This window comes from Podarcis vaucheri (genome assembly GCF_965113315.1).
Source record: "Podarcis vaucheri genome assembly, chromosome: 2".
Classification (NCBI taxonomy): domain Eukaryota; kingdom Metazoa; phylum Chordata; class Lepidosauria; order Squamata; family Lacertidae; genus Podarcis; species Podarcis vaucheri.
In genome coordinates, this window is record NC_138760.1 from 21,139,360 (window position 1) to 21,165,579 (window position 26,220).

At 43.5% G+C, this 26,220-nt stretch overlaps 1 protein-coding gene across 3 annotated transcripts in view; it reads right to left on the reverse strand.

The window, feature by feature from the left end:
- Window positions 1-26,220, reverse strand: part of CA10 (carbonic anhydrase 10) — a 357,102-nt gene that overhangs the window by 281,933 nt on the left and 48,949 nt on the right. For all 3 annotated transcript variants that reach the window (XM_082212776.1, XM_082212777.1, XM_082212778.1), the window contains exon 3: window positions 4,327-4,401. In XM_082212776.1, the coding sequence (XP_082068902.1) occupies window positions 4,327-4,401 (75 nt within the window). The remainder of the gene's footprint in view (window positions 1-4,326; window positions 4,402-26,220) is intronic.

Sequence of the window (26,220 nt, forward strand, 5' to 3'; positions counted from 1 at the left end):
AACTCAGATGAAGTAAACCTGGATTTGAAACCCTGCTTGGGCATGAAGCTCACTAGGTGGTTTTAGGGCCAATGGCTATCACTCACAGGGTGGCTGTTGGGATATCCCATATAAGCTACCCTGAGATCCTATGGAAAAAGAGAGGAAGCAAATGCGATAAATAAGAAAACTCAATGATTTGCAAATTATCTTTCTCTCTATTCCAGCAGTTATCAGAGAAGACAGAACTGATTACAAGGATTTCAAAAAATACGGTGAGACTGGTTCATGATCTCCAAAAAATTATCATGCATGGGGTCATATTCCATTATGTTTGCTTTCTGCTCAAGACTGCCAAAAATTCACTCTGCTACCTGGGTTCCATTGCAAATGCAGAATCTTTTCTCCCAAATTGTCAATGAGTGGCATTTACTTCTAGAAGGCATTTTGATACACTTCACAAAAGCGCTTTTCAGGTCAGCTACAAGCTTTTCACAAAGAAAAGGCCAGAAGGCCAGACTTTGTGAGGCAGTGTCTTGAACAATCTGAAAACTGACTATCAGGCAAGTTACAAATAATGGGCCTCCTACGACTTCTTTTGGCCCGGGGTTATATAAACAACCTGTGTGAGGACATGCAGTACAGGGAAAAGAAAGCAATAAAACACTGTACTTGCACAGAGTTCAGTATCTGCATTTTCCCCACACACTTGGAAGAAAAAAGCAATTCTTGCTTCCATATTGGAGTCTCTCAGGTGAATGCTATTCCTAAAAACAACCATGCTATGCCAACACGTATTATCGTGCAGGATATAAAAACACAACTGTGGAGGTATACATCTGAACCAAGGATATGGAAGGTATAACAAAACAACGAACAGGGACTGAAATCCATCCAATGTACAAAATGGTTGTGGCCCTTCATTTTTAATAATAACTGCACTGCGTTATTATTATAACTTCCAAATGCTGTTTGATTACAGTTTTCATCCCCTAGACATTGGCCATCTTGGCTGGGGCTGAGGCTCCAAAGTCCCAACCCCATGGACTGGCCTGAATTGAAAACTGGGACTGGCAGAAACTCCTGACCTCCTTAGTGGCCAACACAGGGATTTCCCAACTGTCGGTCACCCAGCCCAGTATTGCTCCCAGGGGTCAGGACCAGTTGTGATGGGCTACAAGAAGAAGAAGAAGAAGAAGAAGAGTTTGGATTTGATATCCCGCCTTTCACTCCCCTTCAGGAGTCTCAAAGCGGCTAACATTCTCCTTTCCCTTCCTCCCCCACAACAAACACTCTGTGAGGTGAGTGGGGCTGAGAGACTTCACAGAAGTGTGACTGGCCCAAGGTCACCCAGCAGCTGCATGTGGAGGAGCGGAGACACGAGCCCGGTTTCCCAGATTACGTGACTACCGCTCTTAACCACTACACCACAACTGCCACACACCCCAGGACTGGGTAAGCGGCCATTCTCATCATCCCAGACATTGGCCATGCTGATTGGCGCTGATGTGAGTTAGGGGTCAAACAACATCTGGAAGGCCCTAGGTTCCCCACCCCTAGCACTGATGCTTTTTAGATGCCTTTTTAATTGAATCAAAGACAAATGTTGTTGTTGTTTAGTCGTTTAGTCGTGTCTGACTCTTCATGACCCCATGGACCAGAGCACACCAGGCACTCCTTTCTTCTACTGCCTCCCGCAGTTTGGTCAAACTCGTAGCTTCAAGAACACTGTCCAACCATCTCGTCCTCTGTCGTCCCCTTCTCCTTGTGCCCTCAATCTTTCCCAACATCAAGGTCTTTTCCAGGGAGTCTTCCCTTCTCACGAGGTGGCCAAAGTATTGGAGTCTCAGCTTCAGGGTCTGTCCTTCCAGTGAGCAATCAGGCTGGTTTCCTTAAGAATGAATAAGTTTGATCTTCTTGCAGTCCATGGGACTCTCAAGAGTCTCCTCCAGCACCATAATTCAAAAGCATCAATTCTTCGGCGATCAGCCTTCTTTATGATCCAGCTCTCACTTCCAAATACAAATACCTGAATATATATCAACTGATTATTAATTCCTTAATGGAAGCATGCTCACTCTCAATTGTTTCAAAGCTGCCCAAATCAAGTGACATTAGACCAAGAGAAACATCTCCTTTGGATACATTACTGCAAATCTCTACATCTTCTTGGGATTTAGGAAAAGGATAAACAAAAACTAAAAGGCAGTCACCGAACACATCGCTAACATGGCTTGTCAGCCTCTGGAGCAAATAACGAAAACAGAATGGAACATATGATTGCATTTTATGAAGTGCTCACCAAAGACAAATCTCTACAGGACCTGGAGCATGAATCTGGAATTGCTTAGCATGTTCTACTTAATATTCTAGTTATACACTTGGACATTTAGGGAGTAGCTTTGAGTTTGCTGGGCATTCCAGGCAGAGGCTGACAAAATGGATTTGCAGTTGCTTTGCACTCCTGAGAAACAGTTGCGGTTCTTTTTTATTGTTTGTTAATTCAAGTGTTTCTAAGATGCATTCAGAAAGCCAATATTATGCACTGACATTTGAAAATGTGAACTAGTTAACACCATGCACACATTCTGTATAACAAAGGAAAGAGGCCATAGCTCAGTGATAGAACATATGCTTTGTTTGCAAGAGGTCCCACATTTAATCCCTGTAACTCTGTAGTTGAAAGAAGAATGAGATAGAAGGGAGGAATATACATTTTTCCAGGATGTTCAAACATATGCCATCAGTGAGAATAGTAGGCTACTTCTACTACTAATGAGTATCGAAGGGCATTCACAAATCACTTTGTTTTTCTACAAAATTCATATACCAGAGATATACAGTCTGCTACTATTTACATGATCACCAATTCCAGGATGAAAGAGCCTTTAATTTTGCTAGTCATAGTGGGCTCTCTTGCAACCCACTTCTATCTTGTTTAGATGTTCAGGGGCTGAAGCAAAATCAGAGGATTATGTCAAGTTGTGAGTTGTTATCCTAGAATAGTTGGGTACACAAGCCCTTAGTCACTGTGGGAAGAAGACATTTTTGTTTGGCATTTTTAATAATATGTGGCAAAGGTATGTGCTGTGTAATAAGCTCTCTGATCTAACGGTCAGCATGCAATTTATGTAAATGTGTCATATGTAAACTGGTGTGGCAGCGCTAAAGACTGAGTATGTCCAAATCAGTTGGGGACTCATAATGGACATGCATAAAGAAATACTGGGCTTATCACAACTCTCTGACATGTGTCCACATATCCCAGACAGAAGGGAAAACTGCATCTTCCCTCTAGGTTTTATAGTACTTAGCATATACCAGTATCCATATTTCCAATTATCTCATTCCAAAATATCTAAATATCCTGAGAAATTCCTCTTGCCTGCAGAATCCTTACTGAATATATTCACCTTTCTGGGAAATTTTATTCATTTGGGTCTGAATAGAGACAATGGTTTCCTATCCCATTCAACACTGCCAAGATGATTGTGTTATCACTGTGCACTGTTTCAGTGAAAGTTCATTTTGCACGCATTCAAATACTAATAGAATTGTCAGACTGTACTTTTGTGTTCCGTTTTCACTTAATGCCAGCCTTTACATCTTTCCCCCTTTGCACTCATGTATATATGTGTACACACACACGCAACCTGGCAACTGAGGATCACATTCTAAGCATCCAACAAGGAGTTCTAGTTCACAAAAGCATATGCCCAAAGAAAATCTCCTTGTCTTGGAAGTTGCCTGTTGTTTGAGCCAAAGAAAACACTCCTAGACTTTGAATCATCAACATAGCCAAGTTGAAGATAGACCAGCATTCTATCTTTTGCGGAATCACTCTCTCCCTACAATTACAATGCAGTCTCCCCTATTGTTTCATTACTTAGGATCATTTCTTTCTACTCTTGCGGCTGTCGTTCTCTGGAAAATGCTCAGAATTTTTTTTAAAGAGTCTGCCTTTCTAAGATCTCTTGAAAAGAAGGGCCCCACAGATTTCAGTGAGGACTGAATGCACACAACTGCAGCCGACGGCAGCGGCAAGCTTTGTTGTTCCTCCCCTGACTTCACATAAAAGAAGCTTAAGATGTACGGTTTGGGAGGGAGGGAATCAAGGAAGTTAGAAAGCCACAAGGCCTTCCAAATATGTAACAATGCATCTTTGGCTGAAGTGAAAAATATAGTGCTGATCTGATTTGTTCTTCAGATTTTTGTTACAATGCACAGGTGTACAGGTATCAGTACTTCCCAATCTGTTAAATATGACATCAAATAGTACATGCTGGTAAATATGCCAGAAAAGAGCAGCAACCCACACAACCACTGGATTGGAAACTTAGCACCTACCTGGAACAAAACTTCCCTGGACCACCTCTTTATAAGCCCACCAGCCTTCATGGATTTTTGGTGAATTTTGCTGAGCTGTAGGGGGGAAAATGAAAACAATAAAAATAGGGCAAAATGTTTTCAAAATTTTGATAACTACAGTCTTCCATATTGCTTTCACAACATCCTGAAAATACAAATACTATTATGACAGTCTTGTGCAGAACCATCAAGAGTTGGTAGTGGGGACCGTGCTTCAATTCTCAAATTGGATAGCAGGTCCTATTTGTGTCAATGCAAGCATAAGCTGAGAATTGGTCTAAAAGGAGGTCTTGCACACTTTGTTTGCATGTGAAAGGCCCTCCAAGTATGTTGCAATGCATTTGTGAAAGCACAGCAAACCTTGAACCCCCCAAACAAACACTGAGTTGCCAAACATAGAAAAATGTGTAGCTTATCTAGGAACAAGTATTGAGGAAGCCAATCAAATATTGAGATTACATGTGTTATGTGTAGATGTCAAGCATGGCGAAAGGGTCTGTAGGGTGATGAGTTCTGAGCTGCCACCACCAAAGGTGCATTGCTGCCCCTGCCTTTGCCATCACCATTGTCACAGTAAGCATAATAAAGTATAATGGGACGCTGGTAGCACTGTGGTCTAAACCAGTGTTCCCCAACCTTGGGCCTCCAGCTGTTTTTGGACTACAGTTCCCATCATCCTTGACCACTGGGCTTGCTAGCGAGGGATGATGGGAGTTGTAGTCCAAAAACAGCTGGAGGCCCAAAGTTGGGGAACACTGGTCTAAACCACTGAGCCTCTTGAGATTGCTGATCAGAAGTTCGGCTGTTCGAATCCCCACAACGGGGTGAGCTCCCGTTGCTGTGTCCCAGCTCCTGCCAACCTAGCAGTTCAAAAGCACACCAGTGCAAGTAAATAAATAGGTACCGGCAGTGCTTTTTTTCTAAAGCACTGGGTACCGCTGCGGCGGGTAGGTAAACGGCATTTCCGTGCATTCTGGTTTCCATCACGGTGTTCCGTTGCACCAGTTGCAGCTTAGTCATGCTGGCCACATGACCCAGAAAGCTGTCTGTGGACAAACATCAGCTCCTTCAGCCTGAAAAGTGAGACGAGTGCTGCACCCCATAGTCGTCTTTGACTGGACTTAACCATCCAGCGGTCCTTTTCCTTTACGTTAATTCCTGCAGCAGGAAATGAAGAGGTTTCTGGACTGCATAGAGAGCCTCCATGTACAGAGAAGGCTGGGCACTGCATAAGCCATGCTTATTGTGCAGGGAAAGTTGAGGGGAAAGTTGAAAATACTTTCCCCCCCCCCCTTGCTCACGCTTTCCAGATTAACAAGAAAGCCAGATTATCATGGTTTTGTGCCAAATGTCTGGTTGACAGTGCAACTGTATCAGAAGGGAGCGAACGACCTAGCAAACACTGTGCCAGTACTCTATATTTATAAAATCCTTATCAGGTCAAGGAGCATCAAGTTAAACATACTAAACAGAAAGTCCTAGAGAAAAATACTAACATCCCAACCCTAAATCATGCTGTGCCAGCAACTACGTGTTACAGAAAGGCTCACAATGACTGCTAATATTCTGTTGGGCTGCAAGGAGGCGAGATGTGTTAGAGAAAATCCCCAGGATTAGGGAGCCAGTGATACCATCTGAAGGTCACTTAAAATAATGGAGGGATGATAGAAAGCACTGTCAGAACCAATCCTGAATTACAGGGACTGACAGGAAAACTAAGGCAACATCTATGTTATCAAGCAGGCAAATTGGGGAGTTCATTCCCAAAGGGATGTTCTTCTTTGAACCGCGACATCTCTACATTTGACACCAGTCCTGGGAAAACACACTGGAGAAAATTGTGCATGAAGCAAATGGCTGACATGAATTTGCACTCTGCCATTCCATGCACTGAAGCAGATTCTGATGCCACCAAAGCAGGACTCGACATTCTCCGTGCAATGAAAGAAGGCTCGATTTTGCAGGCACACATTGAAAGGAAGGAGGGGGTAGGAGAGGCATGCGGTTTCCCTCACTCCTCCAATCAGTCTGATGCAAAAGGCCATGAGGCCTTGAAAGATGAGTAAGGAAGGCGGGTATTTGCTTCAAACCTTAATCCACACCAAAGCTGGATTAGTAACAAAAGTCGCCAAAACACAGGGCTGAGAAATCAAAATGAGATAGCCACATGAATACCCCTTGCTGAGCATCCTGCCTGGTGTACACATTTCACAGTGGGCCTCTGCTATTTAATCTCATACCCATCTGACAGGATGGCAGGATGCCTGCCTCTCTCCAAAGCAAGGCTGACCTTGCAATTGGGCTACTGGTGCCAACTACAAAGTAGAGCTTTAAAAATAGAAAACCGAAACAACACTGCCCATATCTTAATTCCCTTACGTGCCTGTCTTACAGATTTATTTGGCTCTGACAAAGCCACAAAGTATCATCTGTTTCAACAGAGAGAGCAAGCCCATCCTATGTTGTGCTATAATAGCTACAATCCCATTATAACTCCTTGGAGAAATGTATCCATCAAGTGGGGTTACACCAAGCTGATGACTCCATGACTCTAGACAAATTAATGTCAGTTGTGCTACCTGTTACAGTATAGCTTTGCCTAGAAGTGTGGCTATGAATTTGGCTATTGCCAAAGCAGTAGCATTGGGCTGCCATCAGTATGCTGATGACACCCAACTCTATCTGTTGATGGATGGCCATCCTGACTCGGCCCCAGACACACTGACCAGATGCTTGGAAGCTGTGGCTGGATGGTTACGTGGGAGCCGGTTGAAGTTAAATCCTTCGAAGACAGAGGTCCTTTGGCTGGGACGGGACGATATGGGATTGGGGGGGCAACTCCCATCTCTTGCGGAGGCACAATTAGTGCCAGCACCGTCCGTTAAGAGTTTGGGTGTAATCTTCGACACCTCCCTTTCCATGGAGGTGCAGATTGCAGCTATAATAAAGGCGGCATTTTTTTCATCTCCACCAAGTTAAGCAGTTGGCTCCTTACCTCTCTCGCCCTGACCTAGCCACTGTGATCCATGTGACGGTCACCTCCAGACTGGATTATTGTAACTCACTCTGCGTGGGGCTGCCCTTCAGACTGACCCAGAAACTCCAGCGGGTGCAGAATGCCGCGGCGAGACTCCTTACGGGGTCCTCGCTGCGAGATCACATTCACCCGGTGCTATACCAGCTGCACTGGCTCCGGGTGGAGTACAGGATCAGGTTTAAGGTGCTGGTTTTAACCTTTAAAGCCCTATATGGCCTAGGACCCTTGTACCTACTGGACTGCCTCTCCTGGTATGTCCCACTGAGGAATTTACGGTCTTCAAACAAAAACATCTTGAAGGTCCCATGCCACAGAGAGGTTAGGCTGGCCTCAACTAGAGCCAGGGCTTTTTTTGGCTGTGGCTCCGATCTGGTGGAACGCTCTGTCACAAGAGACTAGGGCCCTGCAGGACTTGACATCTTTCCGCAGGCCTGCAAGACAGAGCTTTGGCCAGGGCACAGCTTGACTCCCTCCTTTGGCAATCTTCACAGAACTCTAGCCCAATGGTTGCCATCAATTTGATTTGAATTAATTTTATAATGAAACAATTTTAGAATGTTGTATTATTTTATTGTTATTAGCTGCCCTGAGCCCGGCTTCGGCTGGGGAGGGCGGAATATAAATAAAATTTATTATTATTATTTATTATTGATGCCTGCTAACCCACCCAACGTCTTGAGTTTTCTTGCATTGCAATTGTAATGGTAATGCTACAGGTTGTGATAACTGACAACACAGTAGTCTTATAGCTCCTGTGCCTGATCATACACAGTTGTGTACTGGCACATCATCTCAGCAGACTTGAGTCATTCCTAGTATTCTCGTTTAAATGTTATCACTGTGGAAATTGGAACGAAACAATGTCTGGCCCCAGCTCCAGTAACTGCGTCCAACTATCTTCCTGTCATTACATTTAAATCAAGGTCATGTTGATGGTCTTAAGCAGTGCTTTTTTCTTGAAAAAAGTGGGGGAACTCACCACAAAGTTCATTTGTTTGTTTGTTGCAAGGTCTGGTTGCAGTGCTGCCACTCCCTCCCCCCGGGCAGTGACTAAATGTGAGATTTGATTAAGCAACTCAATAAGACAATGATCTGGATTAGAAATGGCTACAACTTTGGGTGTATATCTGTTCCAACCCCCGCCCACCTGACAAAAAACCCCCAATTATTTATTTTTTTTAAAGGTAAGGGAACTCAGTGTTTCCAAGTTCCCACTAAAAAAAACCCCCTGGTCTTAAGAAGGGAACAAACAGCATATCAAATTCTTAAAAATAATTGTAAAACTGGTGATTTACGACATAAAATCTTCCACATAAATAGTCATGAACTTGTGTTTATAAATACAGTGGTACCTCGGGTTAAGTACTTAATTCGTTCCGGAGGTCCGTTCTTAATCTGAAACTGTTCTTAACCTGAAGCACCACTTTAGCTAATGGGGCCTCCTGCTGCCACCGTGCCGCCGGAGCACGATTTCTGTTCTTATCCTGAAGCAAAGTTCTTAACCGGAAGCACTATTTCTGGGTTAGTGGAGTCTGTAACCTGAAGTGTATGTAACCTGAAGCGTATGTAACCCGAGGTACTACTGTAGTCAGAAATCCTGTGGCATTTCACTACCCACTGAAGATGAAGTCGTACAGTTAACTATAGTCAGCTCAGACTACTTAGGTGCCCCAGATGAAATGTCATTTTCATCAATCCATTTGTTGTATGGCTAGGATCTCCAATGTGGCACCTGTGAGAGCAATTGTCCCCCTGGCACTCTCAAAGGCTCTGAGTCCCTCCCCACTCCTGAAAGTGCATAGAGATCAGTGGCGTAGCGTGGGTTATCAGCACCCGGGGCAAGGCAAGTAATTCGTGCCCCCTAACCCATGGATTTGCGCCCCCTAACCTGTGGATTTGCGCCCCCTAACCCTAACCCCCAGATGTTGCGCCCGGTGCGGCCGGCCCCCCCTGCACCCCCCACGCTACGCCACTGATAGAGATTAAGAGGAAATGGGAAGAATGACACACTGACACTCTTTCCCACTTCCTCCTTTAGCTCTATGCTCTTTTAAGGCTTAGATCTATGCCCAAGCAGGGGAGCAGAAATTGTGAGTGAGAGAGGGTAGGAGGAACAGGGGAGCAATCTGGGAGACTGGGGGCAGGTGCCACAGGAGTAGGGAGAAAGGGGGAGGTAACAGAGACAAGAAAGAAAATATGCTTGCTTGTCATAAGACAAAAAAGTAAGCTTCTCTTTTCAAACTCTGAATCTTCCAAGATCATGGTGGTGCATTCACAGTTTTTATGACCATTCAAATGTGTTTCAATAAGTAATCAGATTGGAGTGAGGCAAAACATACGACATAAAAATAGTCCTGCAAAACAAGAAGCCCTTTCTCTGACTTTTGCAAATTTTGAATCAGACCTATTTCATGAAGTTCGATAAAATAATTACTTCTGCTTAAGAAGCTGTTCCAACTCTATGGCATTTTCTACACCTGCAAGGTTATTTATTTGCTATGTCAGGCTTTCCTCTCTCCTCCTGCTCTTTGGCTGTCAGTGGAAGATGGAGTATGTTATTGATCTGAGGGACCATCAGTCAAGCAGCTCTTTTATATATGCAAATCAGCAAATAAAAGTGAAACAGCTCCTCCAGTGATGGATTTTGCAATAGTCCTATATTACTTTCTTAAAGTGAAGACAGGCTCCTGTTCATAGAAATGTAGCATTTGACGGGCGCCACTATATGATAAGTTTATTCTCATATGTGATATGTGATATCTGCCCAATTAATAATAATAATAATAATAATAATAATAATAATAATAATAATTTAATATTTATATCCTGCCCATCTGGCTGGGCTTCCCCAGCCACTCTGGGCGGCTTCCAAAAAAATATTAAAATACTGTAATACATCAAACATTAAAAGCTTCCTTAACAGGGCTGCCTTCAGATGTCTTCTAAAAGTCTGGTAGTTGTTGTTCTCTTTGATATCTAGTGGGAGAGCGTTCCACAGGGCGGGTGCCACTACCAGAAGGCCCTCTGCCTGGTTCCCTGTAACTTGGCTTCTCGCAGTGAGGGAACCGCCAGAAGGCCCTTGGTGCTGGATCTCAGTGTCCGGGTAGAACGATGGGGGTGGAGACGCTCCTTCAGGTATACTGAACTGAGGCCATTTAGGGCTTTAAAGGTCAGCACCAACACTTTGAATTGTGCTCGGAAACATACTGGGAGCCAATGTAGGTCTTTCAAGACCAGTGTTATGTGGTCTCGGCGGCCGCTCCCAGTCACCAGTCTAGCTGCCGCATTCTGGATTAGTTGTAGTTTCTGGGTCACCTTCAAAGGTAGCCCCACGTAGAACGCATTGCAGTAGTCCAAGCGGGAGATAACCAGAGCATGCACCATGTTGGCAAGGCAGTCCGCAAGCAGGTAGGGTCTCAGTCTGTGTACCAGATGGAGCTGGTAAACAGCTGCCCTGGACACAGATGCCCAAATTATAGAATCTGATTACTGTAATTATCCAAAGATCCTGGGGCAGTGTGCAACATGAAGAACATAATTTACACATCATCATAGAAACATAATACAAAGCTGAAAAATAAAACAATCATAATAACAGTCCCCTCTCCCATTTAATAGGCCATAGATTATATAATGGCCAAAGGCCTGGGTAAAGAGGAATATTTTCACCTGGTGCCTAAAGATACGTAATGGTAACGCCAGGCTTTGGGGAAAGTATTCCATAGATGGGAAGCCACCACAGAAAAGGCCCATGCTTGTGTTGAACTTGGATATCCGGTCTAAGAAAAGTTATTTACTACTTCTGCAGCAGAACACTACTTAAACAGCGGTACCTCCAGTTGCGGACAGGATCCGTTCCGGAGCTCCGCTCAGATTCTGAGGTTTCCGCAACCGGAGGTGCCTGTTCTGCGCATGCGCGCAGCATGATAGAGCGCTTCTGCGCATGCACAAGTGGCGAAAGCCAGAAAAATACTTCCGGGTTTGCCGCTTTCGCAACCCGAAGTTTACATTACCCGAGGTTCTACTGTACTCAGATATACAGAGTTTAAACTTATTTAACCTGCCACTCTTCATTTAAAATCACAGAGTGGTTTGCAGAATAAAAGAATAATAAAAATAAAAACAACTAAACAATATACTAAAACCCAGGTGATCGACTACATGGAATTGACAGAAATGACTGGCAGAATCCGGGACCAGGGAGAAGAGTTGGTGAAAGAAGACTGGAAGAAATTTAAAGACTATTTACAGAAATATTGTAAAATTAATTAGGTCCAGTCGTGGCCGACTCTGGGGTTGCGGTGCTCATCTTGCTTTATTGGCCAAGGGACCCATTCCGGGTCATGTGGCCAGCATGACTAAGTGGTACCTATTTATCTACTTGCACTTTGATGTGCTTTCAAACTGCTAGGTTGGCAGGAGCAGGGACCGAGCAATGGGAGCTCACCCCGTCGTGGGGATTCGAACTGCCGACCTTCTGATTGGCAAGCCCTAGGCTCTGTGGTTTAACCCACGTGCCTGCTGCCAATCCAGGCTTCTGGGCTCAAATGCAACAATTGGAACACTTTACATTATTTAGCATCTTAAATCAGAAAACAACTTGATGAACATGATCTCTTGTTCACTTGCCTTCCCCTTGAACATTCAAATGTGAATGACAGATCAATAGTTTTACAACAAATGTAATCATGTACACCCTATTTGGCATGGTGAAAGAAATAAGATGTTCTACTCCAGAAATTAAAAACATAATGCCACTCTGCCAGGCAGAAACTGTAAGCGAGTCTGTTGGTAGTTAGGCTTGCAGAAGTCAGGAAAGTAACTTTTTAAAAATTCAACCTTGATTGATTTATATGCCGCTCTTGACAACCGTTCCTTCATTTGAGAACCTTTATAAAGGAACAATGAGGATTGGTTTGAGAAGATATTGAATTATTTAGGTAGATTCGAACAATTTGGGGCAATTAAAATGTTAAAAGTTAAATAAACCTTGTGGAGCGAGGAGTGTTAATGTATATAGAATTGTACATATGGTCGATTTGAATATGCTATTATTGATTATGTATACTCAATGTATCAGCTACCTGGGGGTTTTCACTGTTGAGTTTTGGTTGTTGGTAAAAAAATAAAGAATATATATACAGTGGTGCCTCGCAAGACGAAAAGAATCCGTTCTGTGATTCTCTTCGTCTAGCGGTTTTTTCGTCTTGCGAAGCAAGCCCATTGACGGATTAGCGGATTAGCGCTATTAGCGGCTTTTAGTAGCTTTTAGCGGCTTTTAGCGGCTTATCTGCTGATCGGATCAGCTGATAAGCGGTTTAGCGGCTTAGTAAAAGGGGGGGGGGGAAAACCAGCAGGAACTCGCAAGACATTGTCGTCTTGCGAAGCAAGCCCACAGGAAATTCGTTTTGCGAAGCACCTCCAAAACGGAAAACCCTTTCGTCTAGCGGGTTTTCCGTCTTGCGAGGCATTCGTCTTGCGGGGCACCACTGTATATGAAATGTGGACGAATAAGATGCCATATAGCAGACATGTCCAAAGTCTGTTTTGGAGGCCTAAACCGGTCCCCATGGCAACAACTTCGGTCAGCCCTCATGCATGTTCACTTCATCAAATCTTGGCCCTCTTTGAAAAAAGTTTGGGCATCCCTGGGGTCAGAGGTTCCTAAAAGAGGATTCTGAGATCCAAGGCACTATTATTCTGAAACTGGCAAACATTATCTTTGTCCTTTACTTTGTGCATTATTATTAATGGGTGTGACTACCATTAATAGCACAGCTTAGAGAGCATGAAGTCAAATTCAGATTTGCCAGACCATCTTGGTCTTATACACTTCAGAACTTTCAACACAAAACACGATGCTCTTGGTTATACTTATGTAACTTGCCCCTCATCATAACTTGACCTGTATATTTGAGCAAATGTCTTCTCTTGAATCAGCCTGCCTGCACAGAAATAAATAATAAAGAAATATAAAGGAAGAAGAAGAAGAAGAAGAAGAAGAAGAAGAAGAAGAAGAGGAGGAGGAGGAAGAGGAGGAGGAAGAAGAAGCCCACCCATCTGACTGGGTTGCCCCAGCCACTCTGTGTGGCTTCCAGCATATATAAAAACAGAATAAGACATTAAACAGGGCTGCCTTCAGATGTCTTCTAAAGGTTATATAGTTACTCATCTTCTTGACACCTGATGGGAGTACATTCCACAGGGTGGGTGCCACTACCGAGAAGGCCCTGTGCCTGGTTCCCTCATCTAAACATCTTCCTCATCTAAAGTGAGGTGGGTAGCAAAAGGATCTTTTTTCCTTCCTCATCTCTGGGATTCTTTCTCCATCAGTTTCCTTCGTCTCCTCCCGAGAACTCTTTCTAGTCAGTCCACTTCACAAAGCCATTCCTCTCTTTCCATAGGATCACTGTGAGGTTTCAATTCCACCCAAGTTGACCTTTTTGCAGTCCAGCTCTCACAAGAGAAGGAAAATAGTCTGACCACTTTGATCTACACGGAGCTAGAACGTTTGCACACCAGCTCAGCCAAACAGTGCCAGAGTCTTCACAGATGCTAGTGCAACACAATGCAAGCTAGCACTGACTCCAATTGAACACAAGGCCATCTAAATAGTCATTTGTCCCACAAAAAAAGCAGGGGCACAGGATCTCCCCTCAGCTATGGACCTTTCAGACGGGAACCAGAAGTGATAACTGTGTTTCTTTCATGTCTTTGTTTGGCCCCACAGGTCACACAGTGAGAATGTGCTACAAATCAGCCCCATCGTGTACTGCCTACTCCCTACCAGAACTGCACTTCGAAGTCTCACTGCATGGACCACATGCACACAACCATAACTATGATGCTGTGAAAAAGCTAGTTTCTTCAGATTCCTCTGTTGTGCCTCCAAACCTTCCACCACCAACCATTAGGCTTTCAGCCATTTGCACTTCAGGAAGCCAAGTTACTGTTTTGAAAATAGAAAACCAGTTGTGCAGCATCCTAAATAAGACTGTCAAATGCTGTGTGCTCATAATGCCAAGGTTTGCATCCAATAATATCTCCTGAAGAGCAGACCATTGAAATCAATGGAAAATACTGTCTTGGATCCAATAATCTAAATGCATCTACTCTGAGTAGAACTTAGCTGGATACAACCCCAAGCCTCTGCCAGAATGAGATTCCCTAGGCAAAGTCAGATAATGCTTTTTCCTGACACAGAATTTATATCTTGTCTTTGTAAACAAAACACCAAGTCTTTATCTCTTTAATAAAAACCCAATGTATTATTTAGAATAAAGCCGAATCTGATACACGGAAAGAAGCAGGGGATAGGAAAAGATAAGAATCATCTGCCTTCAGTAAGTGTGATTCATCTGGTTATTTCCTTTGAGATTCTAAAGTGGTGCCATACATCAAAACTATATAATTAGTTTTGCTCCTTTAAAATGTCTTCAAACAAAAATGTATTATTTTGTTAAGCAATATATTTCAGGCTTTCCTGATAGTAAAAACAAAAGAGCCCACCTAGAGCCCAGCAAATAAAGGCCTGGTTCTCAGTGAAGAGCTACATTTAATAAATAAGAGGCAGCAATTCAGGCTTCGGGTGAGAGTTGGAACATCTTATGACTTGGGGTGCAGAGAGGCATCTGCTAATCCCTTTGGTCCCACAGGGTTTCACGAATCTCTCACCAGAAACAGAAGCTGTCAGCAGCAGCAGCAGCCGCCTAGTGAGGAAGCCTGAGGCTTTGAGCAACTACTATCTGGTTGCTTTAAAAGCCAGTTACAGGTCAGCAGAGTCAACTGGGCCACGGGAGGGAAGACTTACACATATTAGTGCTGCCCTAGTAACCGTTATCAATTTAATAGTATTTTAAAGCTGCCTAAAGAGCTCTGGTTAGTAAGCAGAGTAACACTCATAAACTTAAACCAAGCAAGCATCTGAAAAATCAGAAAGCAAGATCTGCTCTGGTCAGACCTCACCTGGAGTACTGTGTCCAGTTCTGGGCACCACAGTTCAAGAAGGACACTGACAAACTGGAACGTGTCCAGAGGAGGGCAACCAAAATGGTCAAAGGCCTGGAAACGATGCCTTATGAGGAACGGCTAAGGGAGCTGGGCATGTTTAGCTTGGAGAAGAGGAGGTTAAGGGGTGATATGATAGCCATGTTCAAACATATAAAAGGATGTCATATAGAGGAGGGAGAAAGGTTGTTTTCTGCTGCTCCGGAGAAGCGGACACGGAGCAATGGATCCAAACTACAAGAAAGAAGATTCCACCTAAACATTAGGCAGAACTTCCTGACAGTAAGAGCTGTTCGACAGTGGAATGTGCTGCCAAGGAGTGTGGTGGAGTCTCCTTCTTTGGAGGTCTTTAAGCAGAGGCTTGACATCCATATGTCAGGAGTGCTCTGATGATGTTTCCTGCTTGTGGTCTCTTCCAACTCTATGATTCTATAAACAGAACAGTGTTGTTAAGTGAAGGCAGAGCCATACTCAGAAGGCCTACTGCATGTTGGTGCAGACACATCTACCACAGAATAATAGAATCGTAGAGATGGAAGGAACCACGAGGGTCATCTAGTCCGACCCCCTGCAGTGCAGGAATATTTTGCCTAACATGAGGCTTGAACCCACAACCCCGAGATTAAGAGTCTCATGCTCTACCAACTGACAGTTTCATTTGTGGATCTGTCCCTCATATGTTTCAAAAGCTACCACAATCAACACTGGACTTGTCCATAAGGTATCTTGAGTTACTGTGGAACTGTTTTCCATTGCTATGGCACAATATAAATGTATATTGCATCCAAGGTTATGCTGCCATGAAACCTTATTAAATTTTGCATTAGGGGAGGGAAGAGACGAGAAGAGAAGAATAAAAAACAGCAAGGCATTATCAAGGGTTCACTAAATAAAATGCTTCCATAGACAGACCAGGTTTCTTCTTCTTGTTTTGCTCAAAATACATTCAACCACCATTTCATCATCATGCCCAATTTCATAAATCCCATACTTTCTCCATCTCAGAATGCAAATTACTAAATTCCTGTAGGCTTACTAATTTTTAAAGTGCTGTGTTGAACCCCACCCCCTATTTTGCAAAAGTCTTTGCTCCCCATGAAAGAGGCACCATTCTTTTGTCTGTCTGGCAAAGTGGCAGAAAATTATATGGAGATTTTCCATTGTGGGGTCAGGGTGTTGTGCTTACACACACACACACACACACACACACACACACACACACACACACACAAATATATATATATATTTGAGTTTGGAAAAAGGCTAAGGAGTCTTTTCTTTCCTCCTTCTCAAAGTTCTCCCATGCGCACTCTCTTTAGAGCAAAGCAAAGGAAGAGATTCTAAAGGGAAGTCCTCTTTCTGCACATAACTGTTAGTTCTCCTTCTGCCCATAACTGCTGCATTATGGGGAAGCCTTGCTCCTTTTCTCTTGCATTCTGGGAAGTCTTGCTTATAATCTGCTTCCGCACAAACTGTACAAAACTGTTCCAAACACCAAGACATTCCTTTCCTTGTTCAGTCATCCTAAGCTCATGGAAAACAACATGACCTGCTCTTCATGCCTAGCTGACCACATCTACAGAACTTGATTGTTATATTGTTTCATGTTATGATCAATCATTAGTAATTGTTTGTGCCATATTAATCTCTAGTTACAATTTAATTAGGAGGCTTCATGCCTGTCTAGTTCTAGCTCCGATTCTCAGCCTTTAATGTATCAGGGATAAATGATCATATGTAAATCCCACCTCTCACATGTAATCCCCGCCTTGTACTTATGTTAACCAATCACAAGTTTCTTTGTGTATGTATCAACCAATCAGCCACAGGCCCACCTGTGGCAATGCTTGCAATATTCAATAAAAGAGGCTCCCAGGGCCCGCCCTGACAGACGCCTCATGTTACACCTGCCTCTCTCGTCTCCCGTGAATTTTCATTCCTACAAGATTCCCCATAATGAATTTTTGAAATAATGATAAATATGGCAAGACGGAATCACTGATAATGAAGCCAAGGGCATAAAGGGAGTCAAGCAAGAGAAAGGGATAAACTGTATCCACGCAGATGGATCAAGAAGAACAAGGGCTGAATAAAGACCTTTAGATCAGGTAGAAAATAAATAATTGGTGATTTTGTGAGGGGACTCCTGGAGGCAGAAGCCAGATTGCAGTGGGCCAAGAGAAGACTAAGTTAGAGAAGACTAAGTCAAGACAAATCTCAAAACACCGGGTTGTTAATAGGCAAAAAGACAGAAATCCCCTTTCACAAATTCCCTTCCTGTGATAATGAATGGAAGAAGGACCACGTCCAATGGTCCTGACCCAAGCTTTCCACATTTAGCAGTTCTGGAAAGGATGTCTATGCACATCAGTACCACATTATGCTGATATGCAGAGGTTGGGTATAAAGCCAGAGAGGCATGATGACATCAATGGGGCCCAGTGACTGCGACTGCTGCCCTCCTCCATGTGAAGGAACGAACTTGTGCAAGGATCTGTGCATGGAGAAAATTGGGGAAGGGTATTCAAGGTTATAAAGTGGTACCTTGGTTCTTAAACGCCTTGGTGCTCAAATGCTGAAAACCCAGAAGTGTTTCATTTTTCGAACGTTTTCTGAAAGCCAAACATCTGATGCGGTTGTCGGCTGTTGTTTCCAGGGCGCTTGCACCAATCAGAAGCTGCGCCTTGGTTTTCAAACATTTCGGAGGTCAAAAGGACTTCTGGAATGGATTAAGTTTGGTGTTTTTGTTTTTGCTATTATTTTGCGCTTTTGTTTAGTTACCGTAATTTGTTTTTGTGACTGTGTGGAATTCAGCTTAGCTACTGATTTATTGACTGTGTGACTGCGGAAATGGATAAAAGCCCCCCCTCATCCAAACAATGACTATCATCAGTGCAGGTAAGAATTAAAAAAAAAATAAAAAATTATCATCTACAATACTGTCTTATTTATTTTATAGTATAGTACATTGATTATTGCTTTCATTTTATGGATCAATGGTCTCGTTAGATAGTAAAATTCATGTTTTAGTGGTTGTTTTTAAAAGTCTGGAATGGATTAATCCGTTTTGCATTACTTTCTATAGGAAAGTGTGCCTTGGTTTTAAAACGCTTTGGTTTTGGTACAGACTTCCAGAACGGATTAAGTTTGAGAACCAAGATACCACTGTACTTCTAAAAAGTGAGAGTGTCTGCAATCCTAACTCCACTAATTTGGGAGTGAGCCCCACTAAACTGAGGGGAACTTACTTTCAAGAAGTCATTGTTAGGGCTGCAATGCAAGTTACTTAAATGGGCACTGGAGGAACAAAAACTGGACCAGGAGAAATCTTTCCAATATTTGGAAACTGGGAGTTCTCTCCTCTAGTTCTCCTTTAGCCAAGCGTAGGCAGCACAAGAAGTAAAAGGCAGCGGGCAACACAAGTTACACTGCAATTTCTCTACAAAGTTTTCCAGCTCTGCCTGACTTTGAGAATTAAAAGTTCTTTCCCATAGTCTACGAAGCCAAATGCTGGGTATGGAATATGGCACAGAAGCTTGAGGCTATACAAAAGAAACTCAAGAACTCTGTATCTCTTGCCTTTCATCTACTCCTGCAAACAGAAGTTAGGAAAGCTCCTCTGTGCCTTTGAAGGTACAGAAACAGGCCACTGTATAATGGTTTTAAAAAGGAGTACAGGTGCCAAGACAGACTGCTATCCTTCTGTTGCGGTGATCAATATAAGTAACCCTGACTTCCCAAGAAAATCCAGGGTCTCAAAGGCTGATACTCTAATCTCGCTGTGTGGCTTTTCACAAGTTGAAATGAAAACCAAAAGACCTATTTCAGGCAAGAACACTAATTAACCTAAACTCAATGATATTGTTGCACAGCAAGCATGCAGTTCTGAATCTTTGTTAGGCATGGACATTTTAAAAAGGAACAGTTACATTATAAAGTTACTTTTGTGGTCTATTCTATGCCTTTCTTTGAAGTCCCCAAAACAATTGTATCTAAGATGCTAGAAAGATGCTATTCAAACTGACTGTGGGTTGCATTAATGTAGATGAGGAAAAACTTGAAAAACCTACCCACTGATGTTTGTCCCACTGCATTCTAAGGTTTGCAACCCACTATTTCCCATTCAGAGTAGACCCACTGAAATTAATGGGCCTAAGTTAGATATGTCTATTAATTTAAATGAGACTTCTCCTAATATGACTAATGTTAGATACAACCCTAAATATTCTGAAATCAGGCCCAAGCTGTTAAAAGTGTACTCTGGAAAAGCTAGCCTTCATATTATCAGTAATTCTTTTTTTGTTATTCGTCAACAGATAACAACAGGGTAAAAAAGGTAAAGGGTCATGTGGCCAGCAGGACTAAACTTCTTCTGGCACAACAGAACACCAGAGTGCACGGAAACACTGTTTACCTTCCCGCTGCAGCGGTACCTATTTATCTACTTGCACTGGTGTGCTTTCGAACTGCTAGGTTGGCAGGAGCTGGAACAGAGCAACGGGAGCTCACTCCATTACAGGAACCGCTGAGCTTCTGATCAGCAAGCCCAAGAGGCTCAGTGGTTTAGACCTACCTGTGTGTTAGCTACTAAAATCAAATCAAGTCTCAGCAGAAGCTGTGATTGACTGGTTTGCTGAAAGTAACAAGATATAATGAATGATCGAATGAACCTGCTTTTGTGGTAAAGGTAAAGGGACCCCTGACCATTAGGTCCAGTCATGGCCGACTCTGGGGTTGCGGTGCTCATCTCGCTTTATTGGCTGAGGGAGCCGGAGTATAGCTTCCGGGTCATGTGGCCAGCATGACTAAGCCGCTTCTGGCAAAACCAGAGCAACACACAGAAATGCTGTTTACCTTCCCGCTGGAGCGGTACCTATTTATCTACTTGCACTTTGACGTGCTTTCGAACTGCTAGGTTGGCAGGAGCTTTCGTGGTAGCTACTAGTATATTACTAAATCATGTTCATTGTGTTTTCTATTCTATGTTGCATTTTGTGTTTCTTTCCCATTTGAAATAGCGTACAGGGTTATCTTTGTTATGAATTTGTCCACCATTATCTACGTAGAAAATCAGTATGTAGACCATACATTTTCACAAACCAAATACAAGCCTCTCTATCACGATATGTCTGCATGGTTGGAAGATGTAACTCACTGTGTACATGCTGCAAAAAAGCCCAGCTCCTAAAATGGCAACCAGGGAAACCAGATGGAAAAGGGGGGAGTATCCTGCACACTTAAACATTTCTATAATATACAGTGGTACCTCGGGTTACAGACACTTCAGGTTACAGATGCTTCAGGTTACAGACTCCGCTAACCCAGAAATAGTACCTCGGGTTAAGAACTTTACTTCAGGATGAGAACAGAAATTGCGTGCTGGTGGCGCAGCAGCAGCAGGAGGAGGCCCCATTAGCTGAAGTGGTGCTTCAGGTTAAGAACAGTTTCAGGTTAAGAATGGACTTCCAGAATGAATTAAGTTCTTAACCCAAGGCACCACTGTAGTATCAATAGTTATGGCTCCCTGAAGCAAAACTGATTCACCAAAATAGATATTGTAGAGAAAAGCAAAGAACCACACATCAGGCGTCATGATAAAAACCACAATGATATTGTCCCAGGAATAATCCACAAGACTTGGGCGTTTTCTTCTTCCAGCAAAGCCACAAGGAGAAGAGAAGCTTCCTGCTTCCAATTTTGATTAAACACAACAAATCACTTTGAAAACCCCCAGAAAATGTGGTAGAGTTCAGACCATGGGCGATGAAGCTGGTTTGCTTCAAGCAAACCATAGTTGATAATAATAATAATAATAATTTATTATTTGTACCCCGCCCATCTGGCTGGGTTTCCCCAGCCACTCTGGGCGGCTTCCAACAAAGATGAAAAATACACTAAAATGTCACATATTAAAAACTTCCCTGAACAGGGTTGCCTTCAGATGTCTTCTGAATGTCAGGTAGTTGTTTATTGCTTTGACATCTGGTGGGAGAGCGTTCCACAGGGCGGGCGCCACTACCGAGAAGGCCCTCTGCCTGGTTCCCTGTAACTTGGCCTCTCGCAGTGAGAGAACCGCCAGAAGGCCCTCGGAGCTGGACCTCAGTGTACGGGCAGAACGATGGGGGTGGAGACGCTCCTTCAGATATACTGGACCGAGGCCTTTTAGGGCTTTAAAGGTCAGCACCAACACTTTGAATTGTGCTCGGAAACATGAGCCAATGTAGGTCTTTCAAGACCGGTGTTATATGGTCTCGGCAGCCACTCCCAGTCACCAGTCTAGCTGCCGCATTCTGGATTAGTTGTAGTTTCCGGGTCACCTTCAAAGGTAGCCCCACGTAGAGCGCATTGCAGTAGTCCAAGCGGGAGCTAACCAGAGCATGCACCACTCTGGCGAGACAGTCCGCAGGCAGATAGGGTCTCAGCCTACGTACCAGATGGAGCTGGTAAACAGCTGCCCTGGATACAGATTTGACCTGTGCCTCCATGGACAGCTGTGAGTCCAAAATGACTCCCAGGCTGCGCACCTGGTCCTTCAGGGGCACAGTTACCCCATTCAGGACCAGGGAATCCTCCACACCTGCCCGCCTCCTGTCCCCCAAAAACAGTACTTCTGTCTTGTCAGGATTCAACCTCAATCTGTTAGCCGCCATCCATCCTCCAACCACCTCCAGACACTCACACAGGACCTTCACCGCCTTCACTGGTTCTGATTTAAAAGAGAGGTAGAGCTGGGTATCATCCGCATACTGATGAACACCCAGCCCAAACCTCCTGAAGATCTCTCCCAGTTGAAAAGCATGGGGGAGAGGACAGAACCCTGAGGCACCCCACAAGTGAGAGCCCAGTGAGAGCCCAGGGGTCTGAACACTCATCCCCCACCATCACTTTCTGAACACGGCCCAGGAGGAAGGAGCGGAACCACTGTATGACAGTACCCCCAGCTCCCAGCCCCTCAAGACGGTCCAGAAGGATGTTATGGTCGATGGTATCAAACGCCGCTGAGAGATCCAGCAGAACTAGGAAACAGCTCTCACCTTTGTCCCTAGCCTGCCGGAGATCAACTACTGTTAAGAGTTTGGACATTACTGAGATTAATCCAAAGAAGAACCAGAAGGCTCACAGCTACTTGTTCTGATTGCAATAAACCATGGAGGGCTAGTTAACTATTGTGGACTTTTTGCAAGGCTGGAGAGGGAAAGAGAGCAATGAATACCCTCCCCACCTCCCTGCACCTCCTTATTCCATTCAGACTCGACAGGCCTTTACCTAGGATTAAAATCACAACCACCATCTAGTGCACAGCTACACATTATCAAATACTGCAGAAATAGAGACTCCTGATTTCATTGATACTAACCAAAAACATTTTAAGTTCCTCATAAAATGATATAGCATCTTAGTGGAAGCTTTGTTAAAGATCCTATTTCAGAACATCCTATTTTCAGAGTATAGTCTAAGCTAGGGGTGGAGTTCAGACACAAATATAAAAGCAGAAAAGTAGGCCATAAAAAGTGGCAAAGCTGATGGAGCTATTTTTCCTTCCAGCTGTACAGTTTCTTAATGCCAGTCAGTTTCTTATGGCAAAGCCTCACAGACATACCTTTAATGGAGCAGAAAAGATAGCTTGCTGCTAAGATCTCTTTTCTTAAGACCAGACTGCAGTATCCACAATTGTACTGAGTAGCAGATTATACCATGAGCAGTTTTCCTGAAATCACAGAAATTCTTTGCAGAGTAAGGAGGTGGTCCACACCAGGTAATTATAACTCCCCCCATCTAGCACTTCCCTCAACTAACGTAGTTTGTTTGTTTGTTTTTTAAAGGGGGGAAATGAATTACTAGCTCTGTTGACCCTGTTTCCAGAAAAAATATTTGACTCAGGTCTTTAAAAACATATTGGTAGAAGGAGGATGTATTCTGGTGGTATATACCAACCACAAGATTTGATTCAGATACCAGTTTAGTGTTTGGAAAACAGTCCATTTCGGTCCAAAGCATTGCATAACTTTGTAGATCGGGGGTGAATTTAGCTTGGGGTCCAAAAGAGTCTGTTTCGTCTGTCCAACGAAGTTTGGGGCCCATATGTGTCCCCTTAGTTTCCAAGCATCACCCTGTCACTATTGGGAAATCATAAAATAGTTATAACCTTTCTCTCCTTTTGACAGAAGTGAATGAAATTTCTAGGCACTTTAGACCCACTGAAACTGATAAAGCCTGACAAATTACAGGCAAGGGGCTTTTGTGCTCACATCTCATATTTTCAGATCACTTACCCATGAAACCCTAGGGAAGATAAAGTCATTTCTTTCTAACTGTTGTTAACTGACCGGGGGGGGGGGGTGACCGGGGACCAGGAACCGCTGAAATTTGGCAGGATAAATTCCCTCTGAAATGATGAACTTGCCTGTAAATCTATGGCAGTTCTGGCCAAAAATGGGGGTGAGGGAATCACCTTTAGAGGTGTCCAGCTGCCATTTAGCACACACACACACACACACACACACACACACGGCCCTGGGGAATGGTCCATGAGTAATAAATAATAATAATAATAATAATAATAATAATAATAATAATAATAATAATAATATAGCCCACCCATCTGGCTGGGTTTCCCAGCCATTCTGGGCGGCTTCCAACAAAATATTAAAATACAGTGGTACCTCAGGTTAAGTACTTAATTCGTTCCAGAGGTCCGTTCTTAACCTGAAGCACCGCTTTAGCTAATGGGGCCTCCTGCTGCCGCCGCGCCGCCAGAGCATGATTTCTGTTCTCATCCTGAAGCAAAGTTCTTAACCCGAGGTAATATTTCTGGGTTAGTGGAGTCCGTAACCTGAAGCGTATTAACCTGAAGCGTATGTAACCCGAGGTACCACTGTACAATAATTCATAAAATATTAAAAGCTTCCCTAAACAGGGCTTCCTTCAGATATCTTCTAAAAGTCAGATAGTTTATTTCCTTAACATCTGATGGGAGGGCATTCCACAGGACGGGCGCCACTACCGAAAAGGCCCTCTGCCTGGTTCCCTGTAACCTCACTTCTTGCAGTGAGGGAACTGCCAGAAGGCCCTCAGAGCTGGACCTCAGTGTCCAGGTTGAATAATGGAAGTGGAGCCTCTCCTTCAGTATACAGGGCTGAGGCCGTTTAAGGCTTTGAATTGTGCTCGGAAACGTACTGGGAACCAATGTAGGTCTTTCAGGAGCAGTGTTATATGGTCTCGGTGGTCACTCCCAGTCACCAGTCTAGCTGCCGCATTCTGGATTAGGGATCAGGCAGAACACAAAATGGGGGCCAGGCTGTCTGTACATATGTTGCTGCAGCCACTTGCAGCAAATGGCAGGGGAGGGGGGCTGTGCTAACGAGGAAGTGTCAAATAATTTCTTCTCCCCCTGGACAAATTGAGTGAAATGGTCCTCCTAATTTCTCAGTGAACAAAAAAACAGTGGAGAATTTTGAAAGGCCATTTGCACACAGCTCTTGGTGATGTCCCAAAGCAGGGAGGTACGATGACTTGGAGTGGAGTAACTCCCCACTTAAATCACAATTTAACACACCAAGGGTTGGAGGGCCAATTTAAATCACTCATTTAAAGGGAACTTCTCCCTGGTAATTTGTAATTCCTAGACAGTGAAGCATAAAAATTTGCTACAGTAAAACATGCACATTTACAAACAAATACATATTTTTACCCTACCTACAAGGAGATACTTTGGATAATTTTACGCATTATGTAACTTGATATGTTTACTAACTCCATAAAATGTTACATGGCACACAGCTTGCTTAGTAGATAACTTTGCTCATTATGTTTTTCCTGAGTTACTTAACTTTGCTCATTATGCGTGCAAAGCTGCAAAGCGTTAGGAATGCTGGCTAAAAGGAAATTGCACACAAAATGGCAAATGTGTTTATTAAACTGAACAAACCAAACAGTTAAATGATCTTTTCACTGACCCCCAAGTCCTCTAGTCTGTTCTTAAAAGGTCCAAAAGGGTAATAATATCGTGAGCAAATTGCAAATAACAGCACCCATCAACAGTCACCCATGTGAACAGTTGAATCTCCTCCAGTTGCTATGCACTGGGATGGACGGAAGGTAGATCTCAATCTACTGATAGAGTTCTGGGTGATATGCAATAAATCAGCAAGGATTTATGACCCACAGTTGTCTCTAGCAACAGCAGCAGAAAGGAGGTTTTCTTCCTCTTCCTACTTCCCAAACCTAAATTCTACGACTGAAATGAAAAATGCTTGGAGGAACAAGAAGTGGATTTTGTGTGGAAAGACCCTGGGCTCCATTCAGTTTTGGGACCAAAAACAAATTCCCGGGCCCAGAATTCTTTTGTTGCAAAGCTCTACTCAGGCATTATTTTTTACTTGTGCATAAATAAAGTTAATGTGAGAGTGAGCTGTCCAAGCCTGCCAACTCCAGCATGGTCAGCTTTATCCTAGTTTGCCATCCATTCCACAAGTTTGGGGGCAAAACACCTAAAACAAGGACTCCACTCCACTCCACTCCACTCCACTCCACTCCACCCTTCTGTCTTGCACTTCTTATAAAGACTTGAGGAATGAGATTATCACTCCTCTTTTATTTCCCATTCTAGGTCACCCAACCACTGCCACAGTGTCCTTTCTCTTGGCAGATCAAGATGGGCAGGTGACAGCAAAGGTTGCAAGGTTTTTAGCTGGGGCAATCAGAATAAGATCTACTTTTTATTTCTATTCTCTGTTGTTTTATTGCTATGGCCAATGGCCGATGCAAATATTCTTTCATTCATTCATGAAGGCTCTCTCCGTGGCTTCAAATTAATGGAGGACTCTAAA